Source organism: Saccopteryx bilineata, chromosome 5, assembly GCF_036850765.1.
Source record: "Saccopteryx bilineata isolate mSacBil1 chromosome 5, mSacBil1_pri_phased_curated, whole genome shotgun sequence".
NCBI classification, from domain to species: Eukaryota; Metazoa; Chordata; class Mammalia; order Chiroptera; family Emballonuridae; genus Saccopteryx; species Saccopteryx bilineata.
In genome coordinates this window covers 154,066,061-154,091,055 of record NC_089494.1, presented here as the reverse complement: position 1 = coordinate 154,091,055, position 24,995 = coordinate 154,066,061, and the positions used below count along the sequence as shown (strand labels likewise).

Here is a 24,995-nt window from a genome sequence, read left to right as displayed (position 1 = left end):
GAGATAGAAAACATAACAAATTAAGAGACATGAAGGATAGAATAAAAATGTCCAGTTACCTCTAAAAGATGTTTCAGAAGGAGAGAAGAAATGAAGGAAAGGCAAAATCTGAAGAGACAGTAGATGCAAAGTTACCAGAATTGCTAAGTAATTTTACCAGTTTAGGCAAAAGCGAATTCAAGGGGGATGAAAGATCTGAATATGAAAGATAAAACTTTAAAACAGTTGAAAAAAATTTAAGAGATTCAGAAATTCACAAAATAATAGTAGATGTGATTTATATTTAGTGGAATAAATAGTAAAATACAAATGGGAAAGATTCACACCAACTTCAGGCTACCCTGGAGCAGGAAGGAGAAAGGGAATGGACGATACAGAAACATTTGGATTCTTATGAAAAAAGGCAAAGAAAGGTGGGTATGAAGTAAACAGAACATCTATTTCAAATCCCAGTGTAAGGCAGAGAGAAAATGCACCTTGGAAAATATCTTACACACTCAAGATGAAAAGGAATATAATTTCTACTTCTGACCTAAAGACAACTGCTGATGGGGACAAGTGTCATTCTTCAATCAGTGTCTGAACAAATCACAAAATTTCTTTTAGGAAGATGCTGTGAAAATGAAGATAGTGACCAGATGTCAAGTAGATGCCTCACATATACACTCTGCTGGGATTAGCACAAAAGCTGTCTGGATCAACAGGGTGAAGACATGAGGCATCAACCTTCAGGGCTCAGGTGAAATGTGGCCTTCTGAGGCAAGGCCTCCTTGAGTTTAACCCAGGGGTCTCAAACTCGCAGGCCGCATGCGGCCCGCCGAACAATTTTGTGCAGCCCGCAGACTAATCCACGAAGTTCAAAATATTTTGGATAAAATTAAGTAAGCCTAGGGGCCTACTTGTATTTTTCATTTCTCTAGCATCCTAGCTAGATATTAGCTTAGTTAACAGCAGTTGTGATGCGAACTACAGTTTCTGGTCGTTTTGTGACACTGAGTAAACTGCATGTACGATTGTGCTTGTTGTACTGATTTTTTTTTTGTTTTCAACTGCAGTGAGAAGTGTTGCGTAACAGTTGCCTTTTGTAGACCTAGTGCGGCCCTCCGACCGGCTGTGATCTTGCTCTGCGGCCCACATGCTGAGTTGAGTTTGAGACCCCTGACTTTAACCAGTGGTTTTTAAATAATAACGTCTACTGATAATCTCCCCTGGTCGGCAAACTGCGGCTCACGAGCCACATGCGGCAATTTGGCCCCTTGAGTGTGGCTCTTCCACAAAATACCATGTGCAGCCGCTACCTCGATAAGCAATGTACCTACCTATATAGTTTAAGTTTAAAAAATTTGGATCTCAAAAAGAAATTTCAATTGTTGTACTGTTGATATTTGGCTCTGTTGACTAATGAGTTTGCCGACCACTGGCTAGCTAGACCATAAACTCAACAAGGGCAGAGATCATGGCTCTTTTGTTCCTAGTTGGCACATAATAAGCAGCACAGATACATGGCTTGTGCAAGAATAAACCTGAGAAACTCCTTTGAAGGAAAGCCTTTCTTCAGTAAATAGCCATAGGTCTTGAAATACACTGAGCCCTGAAGTTCATTTCGGCTTTAACAATAAGATTTAGCAGAGTTTGTCAACTAATGCACCTAAAATGAAACCTTTAAATTAAAAGCAAAGGAAATACAGTAATGCACACAGAACCTATTTGTTGATGAAATTAGACTATCCTACTAAATTATATAGTATTTGGGAGAGCGAAGGGCAATCAGCTGGTCAAGCAGAGTAAAAGCTGACTGTGATGACCACAGAATAAAGTGCCAATCCTTGTAGGGGACTGTCACTTTCAGCTGGTTGCTGTACTGAAAAGGGCCCTAAAGAGCCATAACATTGAGTCCCAGCCATATATATCTATTTCACTTTGTAGGTTTACTTCTGAGAATCTGAACAAAAATTATTGAACCACAGAATTTCTGAACTGGAAGATACTTTAAAATTTAGCCAAGCCAAGAGATGCTCCTTACACTGTCCCCAAATTGGTGGGACTTTGAGGTTTGAACAATCTTGTTCAATCACAGTGATTCTCAAATATTTGAGGCCAGAGTCATCTGGAGGGAAGGGACAATATCCCTTTCCTCTTTTGTTCAGTTTTTGCTACACTATCACCTCTGTCTAAAACAAAGTGCCTTTAGTAGTTTCTCAAATTAAATACAGTTAATTTTAATTTGCTTTGATTAAAAAAGCCCAAAGCAGAGCTTCTTTATAATACAATTATTAGGGAAATGATGGATACTTTCTTTTGGCTAGATGAGTTACTATATATGTTTGTATAAACGTTTGGTATATTTCAAGGCAATCAATTACATCTGCTAAATATTAAGATTTGGGCTACAACAAGCTTTGATGTACTGGTGCCTTACTATTTATCCCTTTTTTGGCAAAGACACATGTTTCAAAATCATAGGTTTAAAGAAGTTCTACTTGCAAGGCATTTTGGAAATAATACAACTCATTTTACAGATCAGAAACTAGGCTCAAGTGAAATAAAATTTAAAAGACTGGGCCCTGGCCGGTTGGCTCAGCGGTAGAGCGTCGGCCTAGCGTGAGGAGGACCCGGGTTCGATTCCCGGCCAGGGCACACAGGAGAAGCACCCATTTGCTTCTCCACCCCTCCGCCGCGCTTTCCTCTCTGTCTCTCTCTTCCCCTCCCGCAGCCAAGGCTCCATTGGAGCAAAGATGGCCCGGGCGCTGGGGATGGCTCTGTGGCCTCTGCCTCAGGCGCTAGAGTGGCTCTGGTCGCAACATGGCGACGCCCAGGATGGGCAGAGCATCGCCCCCTGGTGGGCAGAGCGTCGCCCCTGGTGGGCGTGCCGGGTGGATCCCGGTCGGGCGCATGCGGGAGTCTGTCTGACTGTCTCTCCCTGTTTCCAGCTTCAGAAAAATGAAAAAAAAAAAAAAAAATTTAAAAGACTGGGAATCATCAACTCAAATAGTTAGGCAAGAGGCATAAAACCACATGCACACTAACACTCCTCTTTGCCCAAGCACTGCTTCACAGAACACATCTATGTTTTTATGTATTCTTTATATAAATAAATAAGAAAGTACTGATTTTTCTCTGTTTTTAAAGCTAGAGTTTCTTGGTATACAAACTTTCAAAGTAATTCTGTGAGGTACTGAGTTCACCCACAAGCCCAAAGTCTGGTAGTTATACCCACAGTGCTAGAGTGAGCTATGACACATTCAGAAAGGTCAGCTACCACCCCACCCCTCAGAACCACCCAGTTTAGGGATGGCCAAGGGTGGAAGAGTAAGAATGAGTCAAGAGGGCAGTGGTGGTGACTGGGGTGTTGCCCACGAGGATCAGGTCATTGGGCCAATGCACTCGCCCCATTCCTGCCACCCTCAGCATGAAGATGCTGAGCATTAGGACAAGGCTGATGCCTCAGAGAAAGGATTCTATTTTCTGTTCTTTTTTAATGGTGGCAACCCCCTTCTAGTTGAGATCAGCTGTAGGAAAATATCAGGCTTACATTTTGAGGCTGATAATCAAAAAAGTTGTCAAACATTTCTTTAATACTCTATCTCTGAGGCAAAAAGTTGCTAGGATGATGAAAGTTTAAAAAACACATGGATGGATAAGACACTGATGTATCCAAGTCTTGAGATGGTAAGAACAGGAAATGGCACACTAAGCCTGCTTGTGGATTTTATTATTGCCTTTATTTAAATCAAAATCCCCCAGTGCAATTATTATACTTTAGCCTTTTGAAGATGATTACTTTCTGGCACGAGTAAATGCATGATAAACTATACTTTCCATATTGCATATACTCTAGGTTCCTCCTTGATAATTAACAATAATTAATGTTTTCAGAGCCCCCACTGAATACAAATTGGGTTTATATGTTGGATCCCCTTGATATTTTTAATTGTCAAGATCTGTACCACTCTCTCTGATAAGGTTGTGGCACAGTGGATAGAAAGTTGGCCTGAGATGCTGAAGTTCCAGGTTCGAAACCCCGAGGTCACTGGCTTGAGCACAGGCTCATCAGCGTGAGCGCAGGCTCACCAGGTTGAGCATGGGATCATAGCTGTGACCCCATGGTTTCTGGCTTGAAGCCCAAGGTCCCTGGCTAGAGCAAGGGGTCACTGGCTTGGCTGGAGTCCCCTGATCAAGGCACATATGAGAGGCAATCAATGAACAACTAAGTGCAGCTACTTGGAGTTGATATTTCTCATCTCTCTCCCTTCTGGCCTATCTCTAGCTAAAAAAAAAAAAAAAAAAAAAAAAGACCTGTACCATCCTTTAATGCTTACACCAATTGATTTGGCTGTTGCTGTTGTCTCTTCAAATCTTCATACTTATATTGTGCCTTCTTGATTTTCAGATGCCTTCTTCCAACTTAGAGAAGCTGTGTGGCTATCTTGTTATTTGTGTCCTGAATACATCAACGCAGTGGAGTCGAATTTTCATTTCTATGAAACTGTCTTCTTCAGTGAAGATAAATTGACTGCCTGATTCTCTCCATCTGTTTTCCTTCCTTCCTGTATTATTGTTAGTCCTGCGAGTGGCAGTGTCTCATGTGCCAATGACTACGCAAATCAAAAAGAGAATGTGGACTCTGCGCCATAGACACTTATAGTCTTGTTGGGAAGACAAGATGTCCAAACACAACTGGGATGACCGTATATACTGATTTTTCCCAGAACAGTTCGGAAGGCCTGTTTTCCCAGTGAAATGATTCACAGCATCATTTTCACTCTCACAGTGTCCCAGTTTGGGAAACAAATGATATAGTCATCTTCCACATAAACCACAAATGGCAAAGCAAAGGGTTAACCAAGCTTTATTTCTGGACTATATAAAGGTAACGTGTTATAGGAATTTGGAGAAAGGAGAAATCAATGTAGGCTAGAGTATCTGGAGAAAGTCTCATGGTAGAGGTCATGAGATTTGGGCTGAACCATCAAGAATGAGTTGGATTTGTCTACAAAGAGAGATGAGCATTAACAGCCATAGGAAACGCAGCATAATTACCAAATCCAAAACGAGTATGTGATGCCTGAGGAATAGTGTCCACACTGCGCTGGTTCAGTGCACAGCATTTCAGGCACCCTTCCCAGTGTTGACCTTGTATATATTAGGACAGAGAGAGAAATCAAGTTATGGGAAGACTGGAAAAGGCCAGAGTTTGGACATCATTTAATGGACAAAGACAAGTTAGGTAGGAAAAGGTCTCAAACTTTTGTTTTACAAATGTTACTTGGCTGTTCGTAGACAGTATGAACTGGAAGGGGAAAATGAGGGACAGGGAAGATACTTAAGAGTGTTTTATGGTGATGGATGTCAACTAGACATACTATGGTGATTATTCTGCGATATATACAAATACCAAGTCATGTTGTACACCTGAAACTAATATATGTTATATGTCAATTATATCTCAGAAAAGAAAAACTGTATTGCAGAACTTGAAGGACAAGGTGATGCCCAACTGGACTAGGGTGGTGTGAGAGAAGCTGAAGAGTAATGAGTGAGCCAGGAAGGGCACAGGGTAGACAGGGCTGGGTTATTAAGTGGGATGAGTGGGAAAGGAACAAAAGGCACTGATGCTGATCTCAAGCTTTCAAACCTGTGAAGTGAAAGAACATTGATAACTTTGTCGAAAATAATGCAGTCGCAAGTGTGTGTTAGGGTCAGAAGGTCCGCGCCACCTTCCAGGTGATGAACTGTATGGGTAGGAAGAACCACACCGGATTCTTTAGAAAGAGGGCGGGCCCCAAGCCCTGCAATTAAGTTGGAAAATTCTGCATATCTTAGTCTCCACTGTCAACTACTTCATTTGCTCCTGATTTCTGTCCACATTTCTAATGAGGATTTGTCCCCACTTTGTTGTACCTAACAAGCTGATTTAAACCAGTGCATGTGGTGATAAAGAGGTGTGGGGAAGGGTGTACTTAAAATAACCAATATTGTATTTACTCTTTGTCAAAGGGCAGGGCTGATGAGGGGATGCTAGAGTTCTAAGTATACCAGGAGTTGGCTATGGAGAAGTGTCAAAATCTAACCAAGAGCCAGATGCAAGCAAGAGCCTGGACACACAGTCAATGCAACACAAGATCTCACGGTAGGAGCAGTCAGTGGAAAGACTTGACTAATTCCAAGAGGCAGCGTCTCTCTCTTCTAGGTGCTTTTTTTTCCTTTTTTTTTTTTTTTTTTACAGAGAGAGAGTCAGAGAGAGGGATAGACAGGGACAGACAGACAGGAATGGAGAGATGAGAAGCATCAATCATTAGTTTTTCGTTGTGCATTGCGACACCTTAGTTGTTCATTGATTGCTTTCTCATATGTGCCTTGACCGTGGGGCTACAGCAGACTGAGTAACCACTTGCTCAAGCCAGAGACCTTGGGTCCAAGCTGGTGAGCTTTTGCTCTAACCTGATGAGCCCGCGCTAAAGCTGGCGACCTTGGGGTCTCGAACCTGGGTCCTCTGCATCCCAGTCAGATGCTCTATCCACTGCGCCACTGCCTGGTCAGGCTCTTCTAGGTGCTTTTAACAGAATAGATGCAGCCATGCTTGCTCTTAAACAAATATGTCTTAAAGGGAGCCAAAATCGATGTAGCTGTCAGTTCAATACTAAAGAAAGGCCTGGGGCTTTAAAAGGAGTTTTTGCCATGGAAGCTGACATATATCTTTTTATTTGTGGGTTTACTGCTAGCCCATATTACAACAGTGACTACAAACATTCCCTGGTCATTTGCATATGCCCCTTTAGAGCAAAAATATAAGCAAAGTTTAGTTTTTGAGTTTCAGATTTTTTTTTTGTATTTTTCTAAAGTTGGAAGCGGGGAGGCAGTCAGACAGACTCCCGCATGTGCCCAACCAGGATCCACCCGGCATGCCCACCAGGGGGTGATGCTCTGCCCATCTAGGGTGTTGCTCTGTTGCAACCAGGGCTTTTCTAGCACCTGAGGCAGAGGCCATGGAGCCATCCTCAGCTCCCGGGCCAACTTTACTCCAATGGAGCCTTGGCTGCAGGAGGGGAAGAGAGAGACAGAGGAAGGAGAGGGGGAGGGGTAGAGAAGCAGATGGATGCTTCTCCAGTGTGCCCTAGCTGGGAATTGAACCCAGGACTCCTGCACGCCAGGCCGACGCTCTACCACTAAGCCAACCGGCCAGGGCTGAGCCTCTCAGATTATTGATGCATACCTTGTATGAGATTGTAACTGCTGGTGGAGTTGAAACATTTGCCAGATCACTGGCACTAACTATAGGTCCAGGAGAAAAGCTACGAGGAATGCAATTGGGCCAATTCTGGATGTATTATACAATTCTGCTTCTTTGCACTGGGAGAGAAAATAGGAGAGATATGGCATTGCCTGAAGATGCTGATGAGCATCTTAGATCAGCCACACAATTCAGAGATTTAAATAAAAAGATGGTGGCAAAGCAGCCTTCATCTTTTGACTTGCTGTGGCCCGGACCCCAGGGTTCTGAGTCATTAGGTCTGGGATGAAGCCTAAGAGGCTCTCAGAAGCAACTTTAAAAAGCAAAACTCTGGTTGAAAATCCTTGGGCCTGGACTGTATCTAAGTCCATTTCATTGGCATTTACATTCATTAAGTTAAACATCCAAAGGTAACCAGGTTGCTGAGGACTCAAGCTTCATCACTTAGAATAGACTTTAAACAGTTCTGGAGGCAAAAGGCTTTCACCCAGTGCTTTATTTAATTTCAGCTTCAGTACACTTATTTTGTGGTTAAGCCTCTTCCATTTTTTGCATCCGATACACTGCTCATCCTTCAAGGTGGTTCAGATGCCACTTGTTCCTTGAGGTCTTCTCTTAGAGGGATTTATAGCCTCTGTGGTTCCCCTCCATTTGGTAGTGGGCCCCTGACATTTATTGTTTTCTACTTGGGAGAATGCTTCTGTATTATGGCTCACTGTTTACATGCCTGTAGAACACACATTCCTTAAGGCCGGGAGCTATATCTTACTCATCTTTATGTCACCATGTCCTGACTCACAGTGGGTGGACAAAAAATATTAATGGTATGAACAAAAATTTCAGGACCGCTAATGACTTGTAAGTTTGCAAGGTCGATGAAAATACTGCAAATGCTTTGGTGTTCTCATGACTCATCCAGTATTGGAAAAGCAGCGAAGACCAGGTCTTCTGTGTCACCCTGCTTGGAGTGGAAGGTTGGCTCACAACGGTTTCAAGTGTGCAATGAGGAGACGGGCTGAGAGCTGGCCTAGAACAGAGACTACTTTCTTTCAAGGTTGTAATGACGAGGCCATAAAGAAAACGACATGGCACTTGTGTGGCAATCCATCTGTCAAGAGTTGTGCTGATGTCTGGAATGCCTTCCTTCCACCTTGGTGAATGAGGCAGTTATCCAGTAAAGTCCCAGTGAGGCACTGCAGGAGCCACAACCCTTGTGTGACATGACAGAAAAGATCATGTTATGCCCTGGAGGTTCAAAGGAGGAAGGCCACTGACACATGCTATGTTCCCACTTGTTCCAGCAGAGAAGTAGGGCAACCTTCACAGGTGAGGTAAGGAATAGCACAGGGACAATTTCAGAGGAGGGCTATCGCATGCTGCCCATGGAGATGGTGACCCATGCCAATGGGCTGCTAGGAACAGGCACTGGGATGGCCCCGTTTCTCAAGGGTGGCCAAGAACAACCTGTGCCAGCCATCTGCAGTTTCCTGTTTCAAAAGTCAGATTTCTGGGGCTACTCTGTACCTATGAAATCCCTCTCTGAGGCTGCAACCCAAAAATCTGAATTTTGAACCAATACCTCAGGTAACTCTGATGTACAACAGAATATGAGAACTGCTGCAGAAGGGTTGAACATATAGTGCTCTTCCTATAGAATGGCCAAGTTCAACATCAGCTCTCTGTCACCAGGTCACTATAAAAAGTGGGAAGATAAAAGTAACAACCATTAGGGCAACAGTTACAAACAAAGCTGAGAGACAAGCTATGTATCTGATGTCATTATATAGGTGTTATATATTCTTTTATTGTTATATATTTTGCAGTTCAATCATGTTTTAAGCTGATATATGTAAAAATATGAACAGATAAGTTGAAAATGATTATTCATCTTCCCAAAGGATTTCTGAATGAAAGCATTTATCATTGGGTTCCAACTGCCAAACAATTAAACTAGACTTTAATTTACATCCTTTCAAAGACTACTTACATGCAGTGTGCCTTCCAAGCTTTTTCTTTGTTGTTCTATGTCCTCAGAAGTGTCTCCTTCCCAAGGGAGACACTACCCGAGGGTTGGGGTCACATTTCTGTTTTCCTCCCTAGTATGATGGGATTGATTCTCACTGTCTTTAAGGGGAGAACTGACCTTGATGCTAGTAAATAAAGTATAGCTGCACTTTACCCCCAGTCATTTTGAGTGTGCTTTGCATACACAGCAACTGAAACTGGTTATTTTAAATAATTAGTATGACAACCTTCTAGTAGAATTTATAAAGAATCCAAAATGCTAAATTTTAAGATAGAAATTTAAAATTGGGATACCTTTCTTTCTTTTCAAATGCTCCTTATAAAAGGAATGAAGCCTACTAGAAAGGAGTCACAGGGGCCTGGGGTTAAATGCTGTCTCTACCATTTACTAGCTGTTTAAGTTAATTTAAGTAAGTTTAATTTCTCAAACCCTTAGTTTCCTCTTTTGTAAATAAAAATAAAATCAACATTGTAAGGATATTCAAATGCAAGATGATATTCCAGCCTTGTTCCTACAGAGAGTTCTGAGAAAAACCCAGAAGTTACTGCCAAGAAATAATAAATTGGATGTAACTTATACCCTGACCAAATTAGATTAAGTCTATGTGAGATTAAAAAAAAAACAGCTACAGTGGCCTTGGCCGGTTGGCTCAGTAGTAGAGCGTCAGCCTGGCGTGCAGGAGTCTCGGGTTCAATTCCCGGCCAGGGCACACAGGAGAAGCACCCATCTGCTTCTCCACCCCTCCCCCTCTCCTTGCTCTCTGTCTCTCTCTTCCCCTCCCGCAGCCAAGGCTCCATTGGAGCAAAGATGGCCCAGGCGCTGAGGGTAGCTCTGTGGCCTCTGACTCAGGCACTAGAATGGTTCTGGATGCAACAGAGCATCGCCCCCTGGTGGGCGGAGCATCGCCCCCTGGTGGGCATGCCGGGTGGATCCCAGTCGGGTGCATGCGGGAGTCTGTCTGACTGCCTCCCCATTTCCAACTTCAGAAAAATACCAAAAACAAACAAACAAACAAAAAAAAACAGCTACAGTGTTTGCTTTTCTTGATTAAATCCAAGGAAATACACAATGATAGACAGTAAAACTAGAAAGAAAGGTACTCTAAAATGACAAATATAGACCCTGTATGTCTTGAGAGTTGCTGACATGGAATGAGAGGTTTTGGCAGTCAGTTCAGCAGAGCTGAGAAAGGAGGAAGTCAAATGTAGCCAGACACACTTGTAATCTTGTAAGAAGCACAGTTCGGTTTTTGGAGTACCACCAACCAAGGAGCGCTCCCTCTTGGGGCTGTCCTGCTCCCTGGTATCTGTCTGGGCAGACCATCACACTGACTGCTCCCCAGGAGAGCAGCGATGGTTATTGCAAGCATGGGTTGCCTAGAGTAAAATTAAGAGCAGTTGAGCAGTTGTTTCACTTGACAAGCATTTGTAGTTTCCTTTGAATGCAAGAGGATTCAAGAATCTAGTGTACTTTAATAAGAATAAAACTTTCTCAGCTAATGTCTATGAAGCTGAATTAAAAATCATAACTCAGGTTCTAAAAATGGCTTTGCCACAACTGTATTTTCTGAAGAGCATTCAGAGATCAACTATTTACTTGATTATTATTTAGATGACTCTCATTCAGTCAAGCTCATGATCTGGCATATGATATCAAGAATCAGATGGTCTTCAGCAGGTAGTGAGCACAAAGTGAGCAGAGCGTAACCTCCACTCCATTCTGGATGTAAAATCAATTCTGAATTAAATCCAAGATGCTACACTATCTTCACCACAGACCTCAGACTCCACTTAACAAGAGCACATGTCGCTTCTTCCCAGTTAAACTCAAAGGGTTCAGGTGTGTTTCTAATTAAGGATCCTTGGGTCATACTATAAATGAATTTTTAGTGAATTACCAATAACTGTTAGCTACTATAAAACAGGTAAGACTGTGAAAAATGTGATCACCACAGATGATTACATTTTATTTTCAAGATACTGTCATGGGGAATATTTTCACTATAGACAACTCTGCATTTATTGCACAATAAACTCTTTTTCAGTTCATTTCTGTTCCTATTTATAAGCATCTTACAGGTTTTCATTCACCGTTTTTTCCATTGTTATCTTAGCCAACTTAATCACTTTGAAACAAAAGCCAGCCTCCACTGTTATTTCTACTTCTGAGATTTTATAAAACTACCAGTCCTTGTGCATTCCTAGATTATAGAACTATTCACACATTAATACTGTATTGGTAAACTCTCTCAAAGGATAGGGAAAGGCTGAACATGTCATATTTACAAAGTCTTTTCAAAGTATACGGTAGACAGCAGTAGTAAGGCGAATAGCCTTGCCACTATTATGTAGAAAGAAACTATTTTATCAGTTTCCCAGTTTGCTCAGATTCTAAAGACCTGGGCTAGGAAAATAAATGTTTCTTTTTATCTCTATTAATAGCAAGAAAAAAATGAATCTAGTTATTTTTTTAAAAATCTTCAATTAATAGCTACTTCCAAAAAAACCACTTTATATTGAAATATATGGATTAATAAACTTTTAAGTATGATATGTAAAGGAACAAAGGATTAGGGAATTAAGAGAAGTGTATTCAAATATGAATTTAATTATGGTCCTGTCCCCTCCCCCTTGTTTTGCTTTCATGGCATTTTATTAACTAGTAGAAATTTATAACAATGTTTTGATGTTGATCATTCCAAGTTAGTTGTGAGAGGATATGAGCATACATGTTGAATACTTGACTCATCAGGTCAATAGAGTAAGGCCAACGTCAAGCTGAAAAATAAAAACCTGTGTATTCACTTACCCAACATATATTTACAAAAACCCTACTCTGTATACAGCTCTCAGAGAAGTGCAACAAGTAATAAAAAATATTTAAGACAAAGCTTGTCCTTAAGGTGCTCACAAGAAATTATCAGAATAAATCAGGCAAAACTGTTGGCTGATCAGCACAAAGCGAATGTTCTCGTAAGAAGGACAAACCTGTCACCACATTCATGCTTTAAATAAAGACTGCAGGAAAGTGCACAGTAACCTCTGCAGAGTGACATTATAAAGGCCTTTCAACTTTCTATATTTTTTTTATGATTTGGAATTTTTACAAGCATGTATTATTTTTATAATCAAGAAAAAACAAAATAAAAATATGTCTATGAATAAATACTGCAAGGAAACAAGGGAATACACAATATTTATTGACTTAGGTTGTTGGTAGCTTATGCGTAGATTTCTGTCCGTTCTTCAGTTATTCTTTGATTTGAATAATCCATTATATTATGCCTTGGGAGCAGAAGCCTCGCTGCCATATTATTTCTACCTAAAGAGCAGGGCTGTGAAGAAAAGTAAGGCATCTTCTCTATTTCTGTTTGTAATAACTTTTTCAAACTATTGTATGATGTCTAATCTAGATTGAAAATGGTAGAGTAAACCCATATTAGTCTAGTTGTAATAATATATTTTATTACCATCTATTATTAGGGTACCTCTTCTATCATTATTAAATTGGAATATGGTCATTTACAGTTCCCCAATTTCTAAACACTTTTGTCATCTTAATATACTGTACTGAAAAAAAGAAAATTAAAACAAATCCTAGCTACATTTCAGTTTGTTTAAAAGCTTCAGCAAAGAAAAGCATCATCAGCCCTGACCATATTAAATCAAAAAGGGACCTTCTTCATTTTAGCAAGTTCTAGTTTCATCATTGACCATTTTTGAAATTCTGTAATCTTGTTTTTAGTATCACTTCAGGAGGAATCATTCTTTTCAGAAATGACACCAATTGTGATATCTCTGTAGCTTTTCTTAGTTCATACAACTCAACTGTTGCTTCTAAGTGAAAAATTCTGTTGAAGAATGAAAAATTTTCTGTTAATGAAGGTGTAAGTCCTTCTGGCCATGAACAAGGGGTGTCTGGAGCTTGCTGACTCCATTTAAAAATCATACTATTGTATTTTGTAAAGTTAATTGTGGGTTTCCAAGTGTCCTTTAAGTACTACTAAATTAACTTATTTTGCAGACTAACGGGGCACAGGGGTGGGACAGGAAGCCTCTGTGCGTCCAGTCTCAGACCATAAGCCAAAAATGCAGGAACTGAGGCAGTGATTCTAGTATTAAGGCCTGATACACAATCTCATTTTCATGGTAACTGTGTTTATATTTGAGAATTCATTTGGATTCTTTTAAAAAATAACATTTACATACTTCTATTACCTAAAATTACATTTACCAGAGGCCTAACTAAGAACATTTTAAAATTAAGAAATGGGTTTAGGATGCGGAACTGGATATAAATGACTATCGACTCATACATGTACCTGCGTGACTTCTGTAATGCAGTGGAATTCAGACACATGTTCACAGGTGTTAAAGGTATTAAAGGTAAGAGGCCTGTGGTATACTTTGCAGGTAACTGGCATGAATCCATGTCACAAATCCAGAAAAGCAGGAGGCCAGAGGTATGTAGAGATGCACAGGGTTTGGTTTCACAGTGGGTTCACTTACATTTAAAATGTCTTTAGAAGCAATGACCTTCTAAAAGCAACTTCTGATCTTTGCAGTGAACTGTTTTATTTTCAAAAATAGCATCATAGCTTTATTCTTATGTCCAATTAAAATTTTAAGTTGAAATCATATTTGATAAAGTTCTTAGAATTACTGAGAGGAAAACACACCTTCATTTTTAAAATCAATTAAGAAACAACTTGTTTTTGGTTCTGCAGCAGATAGAACTAGCTCTTACATTATAATTTTAACAGATAAACATCATTTTAAATTACCAAATTCTAGTGGTATTTGGAGTGGTGAGTTGCAGAGTTCACACTTAAAAGCCATGACAGTAGGTAAACTCCCAGTGGCCTGTTAAATGAGCCTCTACCTAGTCCACTACAATTTCAGCTGCATCTTTATGGAATGAAGCAAAGCTCAACAAGGAACCCATAAAATGAAATGATGCAGACCAACCTTTTATTGCACCCACAATATTTTGGTCTAGTCCTTTCCGGTTGTCATTGAGTCCTCTTTTCCTCTTCCCATTGGGTAAGGAGTTAGCCAAAGTCTTGTCATCAAAAAATGCACACACCAGTTTTCTAAACAGAAGGCTTCCTGAACGAGTGTAGTTTGACAATATTGAGTCCAGCTGAGATTTAGGCATAAACACATCAAAGCCTTCAGCAAGTTGCACTTCTGGCTACCAAAAGAACATAAATATTTTATTAAAAGCAAGATTTGAAGCATTTGACTTTGGGCACATGTGCAACAACAGAAAAAGAACATTACCAGCTATTGTGACGTCCACAGCTTACACATCTGTCTCAGCTTTGTGTGTCAGTATTTGCAATTTACAAAACTAATTACTAGTTTTAAGTCACAAAACGAGATGCTCCAATTTCAATGTTAAGTCTTGTCAAAAGTAATGGAACGGCGTACACTGAAAAAGCATTCTTGTCTTTAGAAACAGTTGGGGGAGAGCTGAATAACCACAAAATCACAGCATTCTAGAGCTACAGGGGATGTTAGACTTATGGGTGCAACACTCTCATTTTTTAAATGAAGGTACTCAGGCCCAAATGACTTAAAAATAATTTAAATGTACTCAGCATGTTACAGTTGACAGGATCACTTTCTCCTACATTAAACAATTTCATTTCATTTGCCTAAGGATACAAATATGGGGTTCTCCCACAGGTCCCATGCTCTTTGTTCTAGGCCAGTGGTTTTTAGCTGTGGAACCATATCATTTTCCTCCAATGAAAACTTATGCAAACTAACATATGAAATAAGTGTAAGTGGTAGACAAGTGCCCAAGGCGTTTTAAATCCACCTTGACCCCTTTGCAGAAAAATCTGAAGCCACTGCCCAGAGCATCACATTGGAAAACCAAATGCACCAGCCATACTGCCTCCCTGTCAGGGATTTCATGACTGGGACGTGGGATCAGAAGGCCTGCACGGTGTCTTTCAACTTGGACTCTCTGTTCAGACACTAATAATGCATTCTCTGTCATCATGCCATGGGTGTTTACAACTTGCCTTTTCATCTTTCCACCCAGCTCACATCATTTCCTTTTCAAAGCCTTTCCTACTTCCTTCCTTCCCAAAGAGGCGGCTGTGCATAGTTTGTCACCACTAATTAGATGACATGCTTATGTGATTGTGTTTCTTATACTGTATTATAATTATTTATTAGATTGCGGCCCTTCCTGTTGCCTGGAACTCTGACTTTGTATCTCTAGGACCTGCCACAATAGTAGACACTTAATAAATTATTGTCCAATAAATAAAAAATCACTAATCATAACCTAAACTATTAACTCATTTACTGGTCATAACATGACATTAAAATAATAACTTTAACATGAAGAAATGCAACTGGTAAACTTTCATTAAGAAAAAGGTCAGCCTGACCGGTGGTGGTGCAGGTAGAGCATCAACTTGGGATACTGAGGTCTCAGGTTTAAAACTCCAAGGTAATCAGCTTGGGCACGAGCTCACCAGTTTGAGTGCAGGATCATCATCATGATCCCATGGTTGCTGGCTTGAGCCCAGAGGTCACTGGCTTGAGCAAGGGGTCACGGGCTTGGCTTGAGTTCCCAGTCAAGTCATGTATGAGAAGCAATCAATAGACAACTAAAGTGATACAACTACGAGTTAATGCTTTTCATCTCTCTCCCTTCCTGTCTCTCTCTCTTTTTCTCTCTGTCTTCCTTCTTTTCTCTCTCTCTCTCAAAAAAAATAAAATAAAATAAAATCAGATCCTGGCTGGGTGGCTCAGCAGACAGAATGTTGTCCTAGCACATCAAGGTCGGGGCTTTGATCCCTGGACAGGACCTGTGCGAGAAACAACCAATGAGGGCACAACTAAAAGGAACTAAGTGGAACGAGTTGATAGCAACTCCATTCCCCTATCTCTTTATCTCTTTCTCTCTCTCAAATCAATGGAAAACTAAAAAAAAAAAGAGGTCATATAAGGTAAAGGGAGGATAAATGGTGATGAAAGGAGGCTTGACTTAGGGTGAGCACACAATACAGTATAGAAATTACTATACAATACAATATAAAGATGTACTAAAGCAGTGTTTTTCAACCTTTTTACAGTTGGGGACCTATGAAAACAGGATAAATTATTTCAAGGACCACTAACGCAGAAATCACCCTGAGTAGAAGCAAATATGATAAGATTATTGGGCCTATAATGTTCATACAACCTCGGGGTGTTTAACTCTTTTGCAGACTGGCATGAAATTTCTGGCAGACTGGCACCAGTCTATGAACCAATGGTTGAAAAACACCGTACTAGAGAATTGTACATCTGAAACCTATATAATTTTATTAATGTCATCTCAATAAATTCAATTAGAAAAGGTCAGAAGGAAACCTCACTTAAGTAAGATATATTATAAAAGCTTATTCCCGCCTGCCCAGGTGGTGGCACAGTGGATAGTGTCGACCTGGGATGCAGAGGACCCAGGCTCGAAGTCCCAAGGTCACCAGCTTGAGTATGGGAATCATAGACATGACCCCATGGTCACTTGCTTGAGCCCTAAAGTCACTGGTTTTAAGCCCAAGGTCACTGGCTTGAGCAAGGGGTCACTGGCTTGGCTGAAGCCCCCAGGTCAAGGCACATATGAGAGGCAATCACTGAGCAACTAAGGAGCTGCAACAAAGAACTGATGCTTCTCATTTCTCTCCCTTCCTGCCTGTCTCTCCCTGTCTGTCTCTATCTCTTTCTCACTAAAACAAACAAACAAACTTATCCCCAGTTATCATATTTATCACTTTGTAAAACAGGCACTATTTAGATTTCTTAAATCGTATTAGAAATGTGAGGATTTGGGATTACTTCTTCTCTTGGAGAAGAAAATAGGAATTATAATTTTTGTTTGTCCTATTATTTTTCAAAATGCCTAGCACATTATGGTCAGAGTAAAGAGGGTTCAGAGAAGAGCTTAAATTATACAGTTGATGATGTGGGAAGGAGTTTGGACTCTGCCCCTCCCAAATGGAACTCCAGAAAAACAACTGGACGGCCAGAAAAACATCTCATTTCTCTGCTTCATGCAGCCAATCAACTTCTGGTCTCTGAATGTTTAGTAAATATCACTATGAAAACAGAGCTGTCAGACTGTTTCCTGACTTCTGCATCTTGCTTCTGGTAAAGGTTGGTAGAGGAGGCTGATGGAAGCAGGGGGCTGGCCTCTCACTTCCTAGAGCAGAAGCTGGCACACCCCAGGCACTTGGTGTATATTTGCTGAATGATTCAACGTAGAAATATTAGGATTGAGAAAATTTTACCATCAAAATCTCAGACGAAGTTTCATTCATAACTAAAATTTTATTTATGGCTGCACTTAGACCTTTCAGTCTAAATGAACTGATCACAGCTTTTTGCTAATTGCTTCTATATCATTTAAAAGCCATGAAAAGAGAATCCCTATCTACTTTTTGTAAAAACAGCTACTCACAGCTATTTGAGGGTCTAGGGAGAAACGGAAGCTCTTAAATTTGCAAGAGAAGGAAGGGAAAGGTACCAGTTTGTCTCATTCACACACCTCTGTTAGATTCTGATACCATCACACAGGTTCTGAACACTCAGCCACCTGACCTCTGAAAGTCCCAGAACCCCACCTGGAACTCCTCTTGTTGGACTCATTCCCCTGACCGCAGTGGGCCACCAGGCAGAGCGAGCCACTCACTTCTTCATGCTCTCTCAGTATTTTCCATGAGCTACGTTTATAGCCCTTTCCACACTGCACTCATCTATATAGTTGGGGGCTTGTATTTCTCATCAAAATGTGCACTCTTAGTATTCAAAGTGCCAAACCCCCAGTTAGTATCCAAAACATATTTGTCAGAATACACAAAATGCTATGCTATGTAGGAATTCATTCAACATGACTAGAATTGATTTCATAATTTTTTAAATCCTTGGATAAATAAGGAAGTGGGTTTGAAAGTCTGAGGGCTGAGGTTCAGTGTCCCAGTCTTCTCGTAATAGTACCTGCACTGACTCAGAGACGAGCACCCACAGAACAGACCTGCCTGAGTCAGTACATACTTCTTGTCTACTCAGTAGATGAGGCACGTACATAAATACCTTCCCACAAAGTAGAAATGAGCAATGCTACATACAACAGAGGGACAGGGCAGTGGGCAGCATTTGGCCGGTGAGGGGTGAAGGGATTCAGGAGGGGACAGGACAGCATCTCATCAGGGCCCTGGCGGTAGGATTTAGGAGACTGAGATGAGGTTGCTGTTTCTGGCATCTGCTGAGTCCTAAACCTAAATGTCTAGAAGTTTCTTGTGGAGCCAAGAAACTCTGTGAGATCATAATAGTATTTTGATTTCTAAGACACTACCCCAAAACAGAGTTGTCAATGCTTCCCATTCCATTTTCTATTGCCAGAAAAATATTATTTTGAAACATTCTTTCCAGATCAAAGAGCACGATCTCGTCCAGTGATGTACCCCGAATAAGTGAGTCAGTTTTGTTAGCTGAGACAGCAACCAGCAGCAGGAAGAGCAAAGGGGACACGTCTGCCCCCTTCTTGCCCTTCAAGTTCTCTATGCAGATCTCTCAGCTGGTGGTGAATGGGAATAACATGGTATCTACAAGGGCCACAAAGCAAACCAACTTCTTAAAAAAAAAAAAAAAGAGGGTAGCTTTACTTTCTGAGATGTAAAGAAACGATAACAGGTTAATTAATCTCAAATTTTCAAATGAAACTTTTGTTTCCTCCCTTTTATAAATATAACCACAGTGGATTACTACCATGTAATGATCCACATCTTTGTACATATATTTAAAAACAGGCTAAAACTCTTTAACTGTATCTTTGAATCTTTTTTGTTTACTGTCTCTAGTTTTAAATGAGGTCTCTCTGCTTATTAACCATGGCTATGATAGAAACTACCATTCCAAAGGAATATCCTTTTAAGCACTAGACTTCTTCTGACAGAATCGCTATTTGATATTTGTGTGAAGACAGCAAGCAGATTTACAGATTCATTTACAGATTCTATTGATTACTGAAGTAATAATGTATTCAATAAATTCTATTGAATACTTAAGAACTTAGAATGATGACATCCAAAGTATGGGGCAGAATTTATGATACTTACAGTCATCATTTTAAGAGCTAAGAGTCTGAATTCCCACTCTAAATTTAGATTTTCATGTATGTCTTGCTTATGTTAAGGTACCTCAGTCACTTTTAGCTCAATAATGTATCAAATGGCAAATTTTCCTTACATTTTACACTGAGTGAAGTTCTGGGGGCAAGAACTACATGTAGTCATAAAGGACTCTTGAAAATGTTCCTGGACCCAGGCCTGTGGACATTAATTATCTTATTTCTCTTTCCATTTCAGCTGGGTCTACCTTCGCTTAGAAATAAGTTGAATTCAAACCCACGCTTGAATATCGTGGGTTTGAAACTGCACAGGTCAACTTACAAGTGCATTTTTTTTCCATAAATACCTGTGCTGTTTTTGAGTCCAAGGATGTGGAGGACCAACCGTATATATTATTCTATGCCATTTTACACAGGGGACATGAGTATCTGTGGATTTTGGTATCCACGGGGGTCCTGGAACCAAGTCCCCTCAGGTTCTGAGGGACAACTGTGTAATTAAGTTCTGGGGGAGTCAAAAGTTGTATGTGGGTTTTTACTGTGTGGAGGGTTGGAACCTCTACCCAGCACTTTAAGGGTAAACTGTAGTTGGGGTCAAGATCCAGCTTTGGTGGGAGATCCTCTAACCAGGTAAATTAAAAATTTGTTCCCCTAAGTCTCTATGAGAACATCATGTGACTCCCCTGTATAATCTCAAGAAAAATATGGCCCTGGTTGGCTGGCTCAGTGGATAGAGCACTGGCCCAGCATATGGATGTACTAGGTTCAATTTCTGGTCAGGCACACAGCCAGTAGCTTGACTGGTTCGAGCATTGGCCCCGGGAGCTGAGGATAGCTTGGTTGGTCCGAGCACGTCAGCCTCAGATATGAAAAATAGCTTGGTCGATCTGAGTATCAGCCCCAGTCAGTGTTCTGGGTGGATCCCAGTGGGGCACATGCAGGAGTTTGTTTATCTCTCCTCCTCTCACTTAAAAAAAATATGTAAAACAACCTGAAAGTGATAATACAAATTAATCACAGAGGGAACATTCCTGATATAGGCCTCTTATACAAGGTATTATCAATACCAAATTTTAGTAAGACATGTAGAAAGCCCTTATGTGGTCAGCGTTTAAAAGAGTCAAAAGAGATGCACGAATATTCTTGTTGGGCACTAGCCTCAGATTTTCAATTGTACATTATAAAATAGACACAATTGTTTGTGTACTTGGCAGGCTAGTCAAATTTCAGACTGGCTCAAGACTGAAACCTAGAAAAAAACTGGATGAAGATGCAGGATTTTGTTGAATAAAACAAACTGATTTTAGACTGAAAACATATAACAGAACATATAATGGCTATAGGCTGTGAATTTCCTCTTTCTGTTGTCAATGCCTCTCTATATATTGATCCTTTACTCTTAATTTAGTATTTATTTAGCACTATATTAGATATATTTCTGGGAAAATAAACATTAGTTTATAAAAAACATTTATTTTGAGTAGTGGTGAAGATAGAGAAGTAGACTACTGCGTGTGTCCCGACCAGGATCCACCCGGCAACCTGCATCTGGGGCTGATGTTCTGCTCACCTGAGGAGGCTCCACAGAGCCATCCTCAGTGCTTGGGACAATGCGCACAAGTCAATCGAGACATGAACCATGAGCCATGAGCCATGGCTGCAGGAGGAGGAAGAGAGAGAGACGAGCAGGGGGGGGGGGGGGGGGGGGGGGGAGGTAGAGGGGAGAAGAAGATATTTGCCTCTCCTGTGTGCTCTGACCGGGAATAAGACCCGGAACTTCCACACACCAGGTCAACACTCTACTGCTGAGCCAACCAGCCAGGGCCTATAAAAAGAAAATTTTAAGAACAAAAAATCCCCTCACAATTGATTTTATTTTACTCAAAAATGTGACCGGTTTCTGTTTGAAAAAAATATATTGTTTCCTATAACTGAGATCTGCTCCAGGTGGTTTAGCAAGAACTACTGTTACCATTTATTAAATGCTATCCCACGATCATGGCCACAAGCGCATACTAGACTGAAAGGCTAGCTTGCTAGCTGGTCCAGCTAGCGCAGCTGTTACCAGCTCAAACAGTGTGATGTGAGCAGGTGGCAGAATGGAGAGTCATGCTGATGGGCAGAGGCTCCACACTGGCTGTGCTACATAAAGACTAATACTGTAAGGTGGCTGTGCTATAGTGAGGAAAAATGCTCAGGCAAAAGTTCTGTCAAAATGTACATATAATCTCTATACAAGCATCTACATATTTAATATTGAGTAAGATAAAAATTACAAGAGGTGAAAAAAGAGCCAATCCTTTATAGATTTTTTTCCTTTGGAAGAATTTTGGTAGAGCTAAGAATTTAATGTTAGAAAAGACACTACAATTGGGCTCCTTGAAGATTTCTTCATGCACTTGCATAATGAGTCACTCCAAAGTCTTTTAGCTTTTTTTTTCTTTCTCAGGTGCTACATTAATCACTCTAAGACTACAGCTTGATTTATGCTAAAGATATCTGAGCCAAGTTTTTAACACATAAGATTTTAACCACTGCAGCCTAATTTCTTCCATCATATCTCCACTGAAATTGCTCCTCCGAGATGTCCACCTTTGAAAGCCTGTCCTTGACCCTCCAGGCAGCAGAGAATTCCCGCTCTTCCAGGCTCACTGCTACTCTGACAGCCTATGCTAGAGCTTAGGTCCTGTTATAATGTAATGATTGTTATGTGTTTTTCTCATACCTTCCATGAAGGACAAGAACTATTTTGTACATTTCAGTGAACAAAAATGGTGTAAATGGTGCTATAACTAACATTCTTTGCTACTTACTGTATTCCAGGCCCCAGTGACACACATCACATAGGCTTTCTAATTTAACTCTAAACCTATGAAGTGGCTACTATTATTATCCCCAATTTTCAGATGGGAAAACTAAAGCTTAGCAATACTAGGTAACTTTTTAAGATTACCCAGCTAATAAATAAATGATGAGGTTAGGATTTGAACACAGGTAGTCTACGCTGGAACTTACACTAACAAACATATACTGCCTTATTTCAACATATCAATGAATAAATTTAAAATATTAATAGTTTGCTTGATTGATCTGCTCTACTAGTCCCCAACGAATTACTTTACTCATTGGGCTAAGAAGTTAAGAAAACAGATTCTGAATTCAGAAGCTACTTATGTTGAAAGCACCAATGCATTTCAAATGATTTAACGACATGAAAGAAACATTAACAAAAGTATCTTAGCAATAAATTGATGGATGCCTATAGACTTCTCCTCTGATAACTTTCATGTAATTTAGTATTACTGGAAAGGATTCAGTCTTTACAACACATAGAAAACTGTTGTTTATGATCTTTTTAAAGAACATTTAAAAATATTCTAAAAAACTGATTTAGTGTTTCACCAAAGCCAAAAAATAAGCCAAACAAGAAGCAATGACAGTGAAACTAATCTAAGGCATGTATATATGTGCTCTGAAAACACAAACCAGCATATCCAGTAGAAAGAAACAGTAACTGTAAGAACTTCGCAGCTGTCTTGTCTGAGTAGTAGCTGGAGTACTGGGCTGGGTGCTCACGAAGAAAGAGTTAACACTGTACTTAAATCTAAAATGTGGTTTTGAGTTTCTCTCTTTGTGTCTGTGTAATTTAGGCTTCAATTTTATTTAATGTGTTCATTTAAAATGGATCAAATAATCCTGCCCCAAAAGAGAAATATTTCTAGCCACTCTTTTAAAAAAACAAAACACACTATTTGTTCATGTATACTTGTTCATTTATATGTACCCAGAAATTTACTGAACAAACATTTATATTCATCCCTATAAAGGAACTTATCTAGGACTGCTAAAGTTTGAAAAGAATAAATATTTACTGAGTACTTGAAATTTACCAGGTACTATTCAAAGTACTTTACATAGATTACCTCATTTAACTCTTCCAGTGGCCAACTTGATGAGGGCAGCACTATTGTTATCCCTACTTTATGGAGAGAAAGCTAAGGAAGGCAAAGGTAGGTGCACTTGCTCAAGGTCACACAGCTGAGCTTTTAGCCCAGGCAGCCTGACCTTAGAGCCTGTACCATTACCCATTAAGTTCTCCTATCCAGAAACTTCTAAGTAAAGAGAATACACAGCAATAGTCTAACTGTTTAGTTCTCGTTCTTGCAACAATCACCCCATGAACATTTACTGAATCTTGGGCATGTACAAGAACTGTGCTAGGACAGATAAGGGCTCACTGCAGACAAGCTTCCCTTCTGGCTGTGTGAACTCGTGCTTTAAGCTCTTCATGCCACAGTCTCCTTATCTATAAAATGACAACAATAAACGTGCCTCAGAGTAAGGATGAAATGTGATAAATTATTTAGCAAAGGATAGTAAACACATATTACAAACCAGTATAGAAAGTTCTATAAGGAAGAACTGCAGAAATTATACTGGTGCTGGGGGTGGGAGGAGGTAACAAGGAAAGAACAAGAAAATAGGCGTTAAATTGAGGGGAGGGTTCTAAATCAAGCTAAGTCCTAGAGCCAAAATTTCATAAGTTTATTTTGTATATTGCACTTAATGCAGATGCAGGTGTTTCACCATTTGCAGACTTAGTAACATTTATTGAGTGCCTTTTATGGAGAAGGCACTGCAATAGAATTTTCCCACACACTCTATACTGTTTAGTGTTTACAAGAGTCTGACACTGCCATCGGCTATGACTGCAGCTCACAGTTTTTTTGCCTTTGAGCACAGGCAATCATTATTGGTGTTCTACCTACAACCATCTATAGCCCCACACAGGCACTTACGTTTGTTTTTGTGCACAGATACACAAATTTGTATTGGAGTGACTCTAAAAGTCACAGTGTAAAAGGGATAACTTAATACATTGTAAATTTTTTTAAATGTACAGTATTTTTTTACATTTAAAATGTAATAACGCATAGGTTTTGTGTATCATTTTTCATTGCTTCTAGCTCTAATCTTTCTCCTGTGCTCCAAATAGCTAATGAACTTTCCAAGGACACTAAACTTACTTTCACTTCCCATCCAGAGCTGAAGGCTGCTTCTGCTCCTTCTTTCCCTTCTCAGTTAAAGAAGTCAGGACCATCTAGCAACCAACCTAGTTTTCCAAGACAGAAATGTAGGGGTTACTTCCTGCTGAGTCACAAGTCCTCTGTGCAGGGTCCTCCTAAATGGCTCTCATTTCTTCTCTTCAGGCTCACTGCTTGTGAATAGACCCTTCCAATCTCTTGCGTGGCTGACTGTAATTATCTTCCTCTGGTCCCTTTGTCTTTAGTACCGTCTGTCCACCTATCATCTCTGGTCTTCCACCAAATGTTTAAAGGGTTCTTGGCTAAGAAATAATAAGACTAAAAGGCACCTAAGTTTGGACACCTCAGCACTGATGGTCCTGTCACCTAAGGGCGTCAATCTCTTCTACCAGGGACTTTGCAGCCCAGCCTCCTTCATGCCAATGAGCACTTCCTGTGGACAAAATTTCTTTATTCAGTAATGGGACTCACTGCACAGTCCTTCAGGTGCAGAGAGTTTCTGTTGAACAGAGGAATCAAATGGCTTATCAGCTGTATAATGTAAAGGAAATATCCATAT

General features: G+C 40.2%; 1 protein-coding gene across 15 annotated transcripts in view; it reads right to left on the bottom strand.

Annotated features, from left to right (window-relative positions):
- The window catches only part of BEND7 (BEN domain containing 7), a 134,934-nt gene that overhangs the window by 34,150 nt on the left and 75,789 nt on the right, over positions 1–24,995 (bottom strand). For all 15 annotated transcript variants that reach the window (XM_066280885.1, XM_066280887.1, XM_066280886.1 and 12 more), the window contains exon 6: positions 14,225–14,450. In XM_066280885.1, the coding sequence (XP_066136982.1) occupies positions 14,225–14,450 (226 nt within the window). The remainder of the gene's footprint in view (positions 1–14,224; positions 14,451–24,995) is intronic.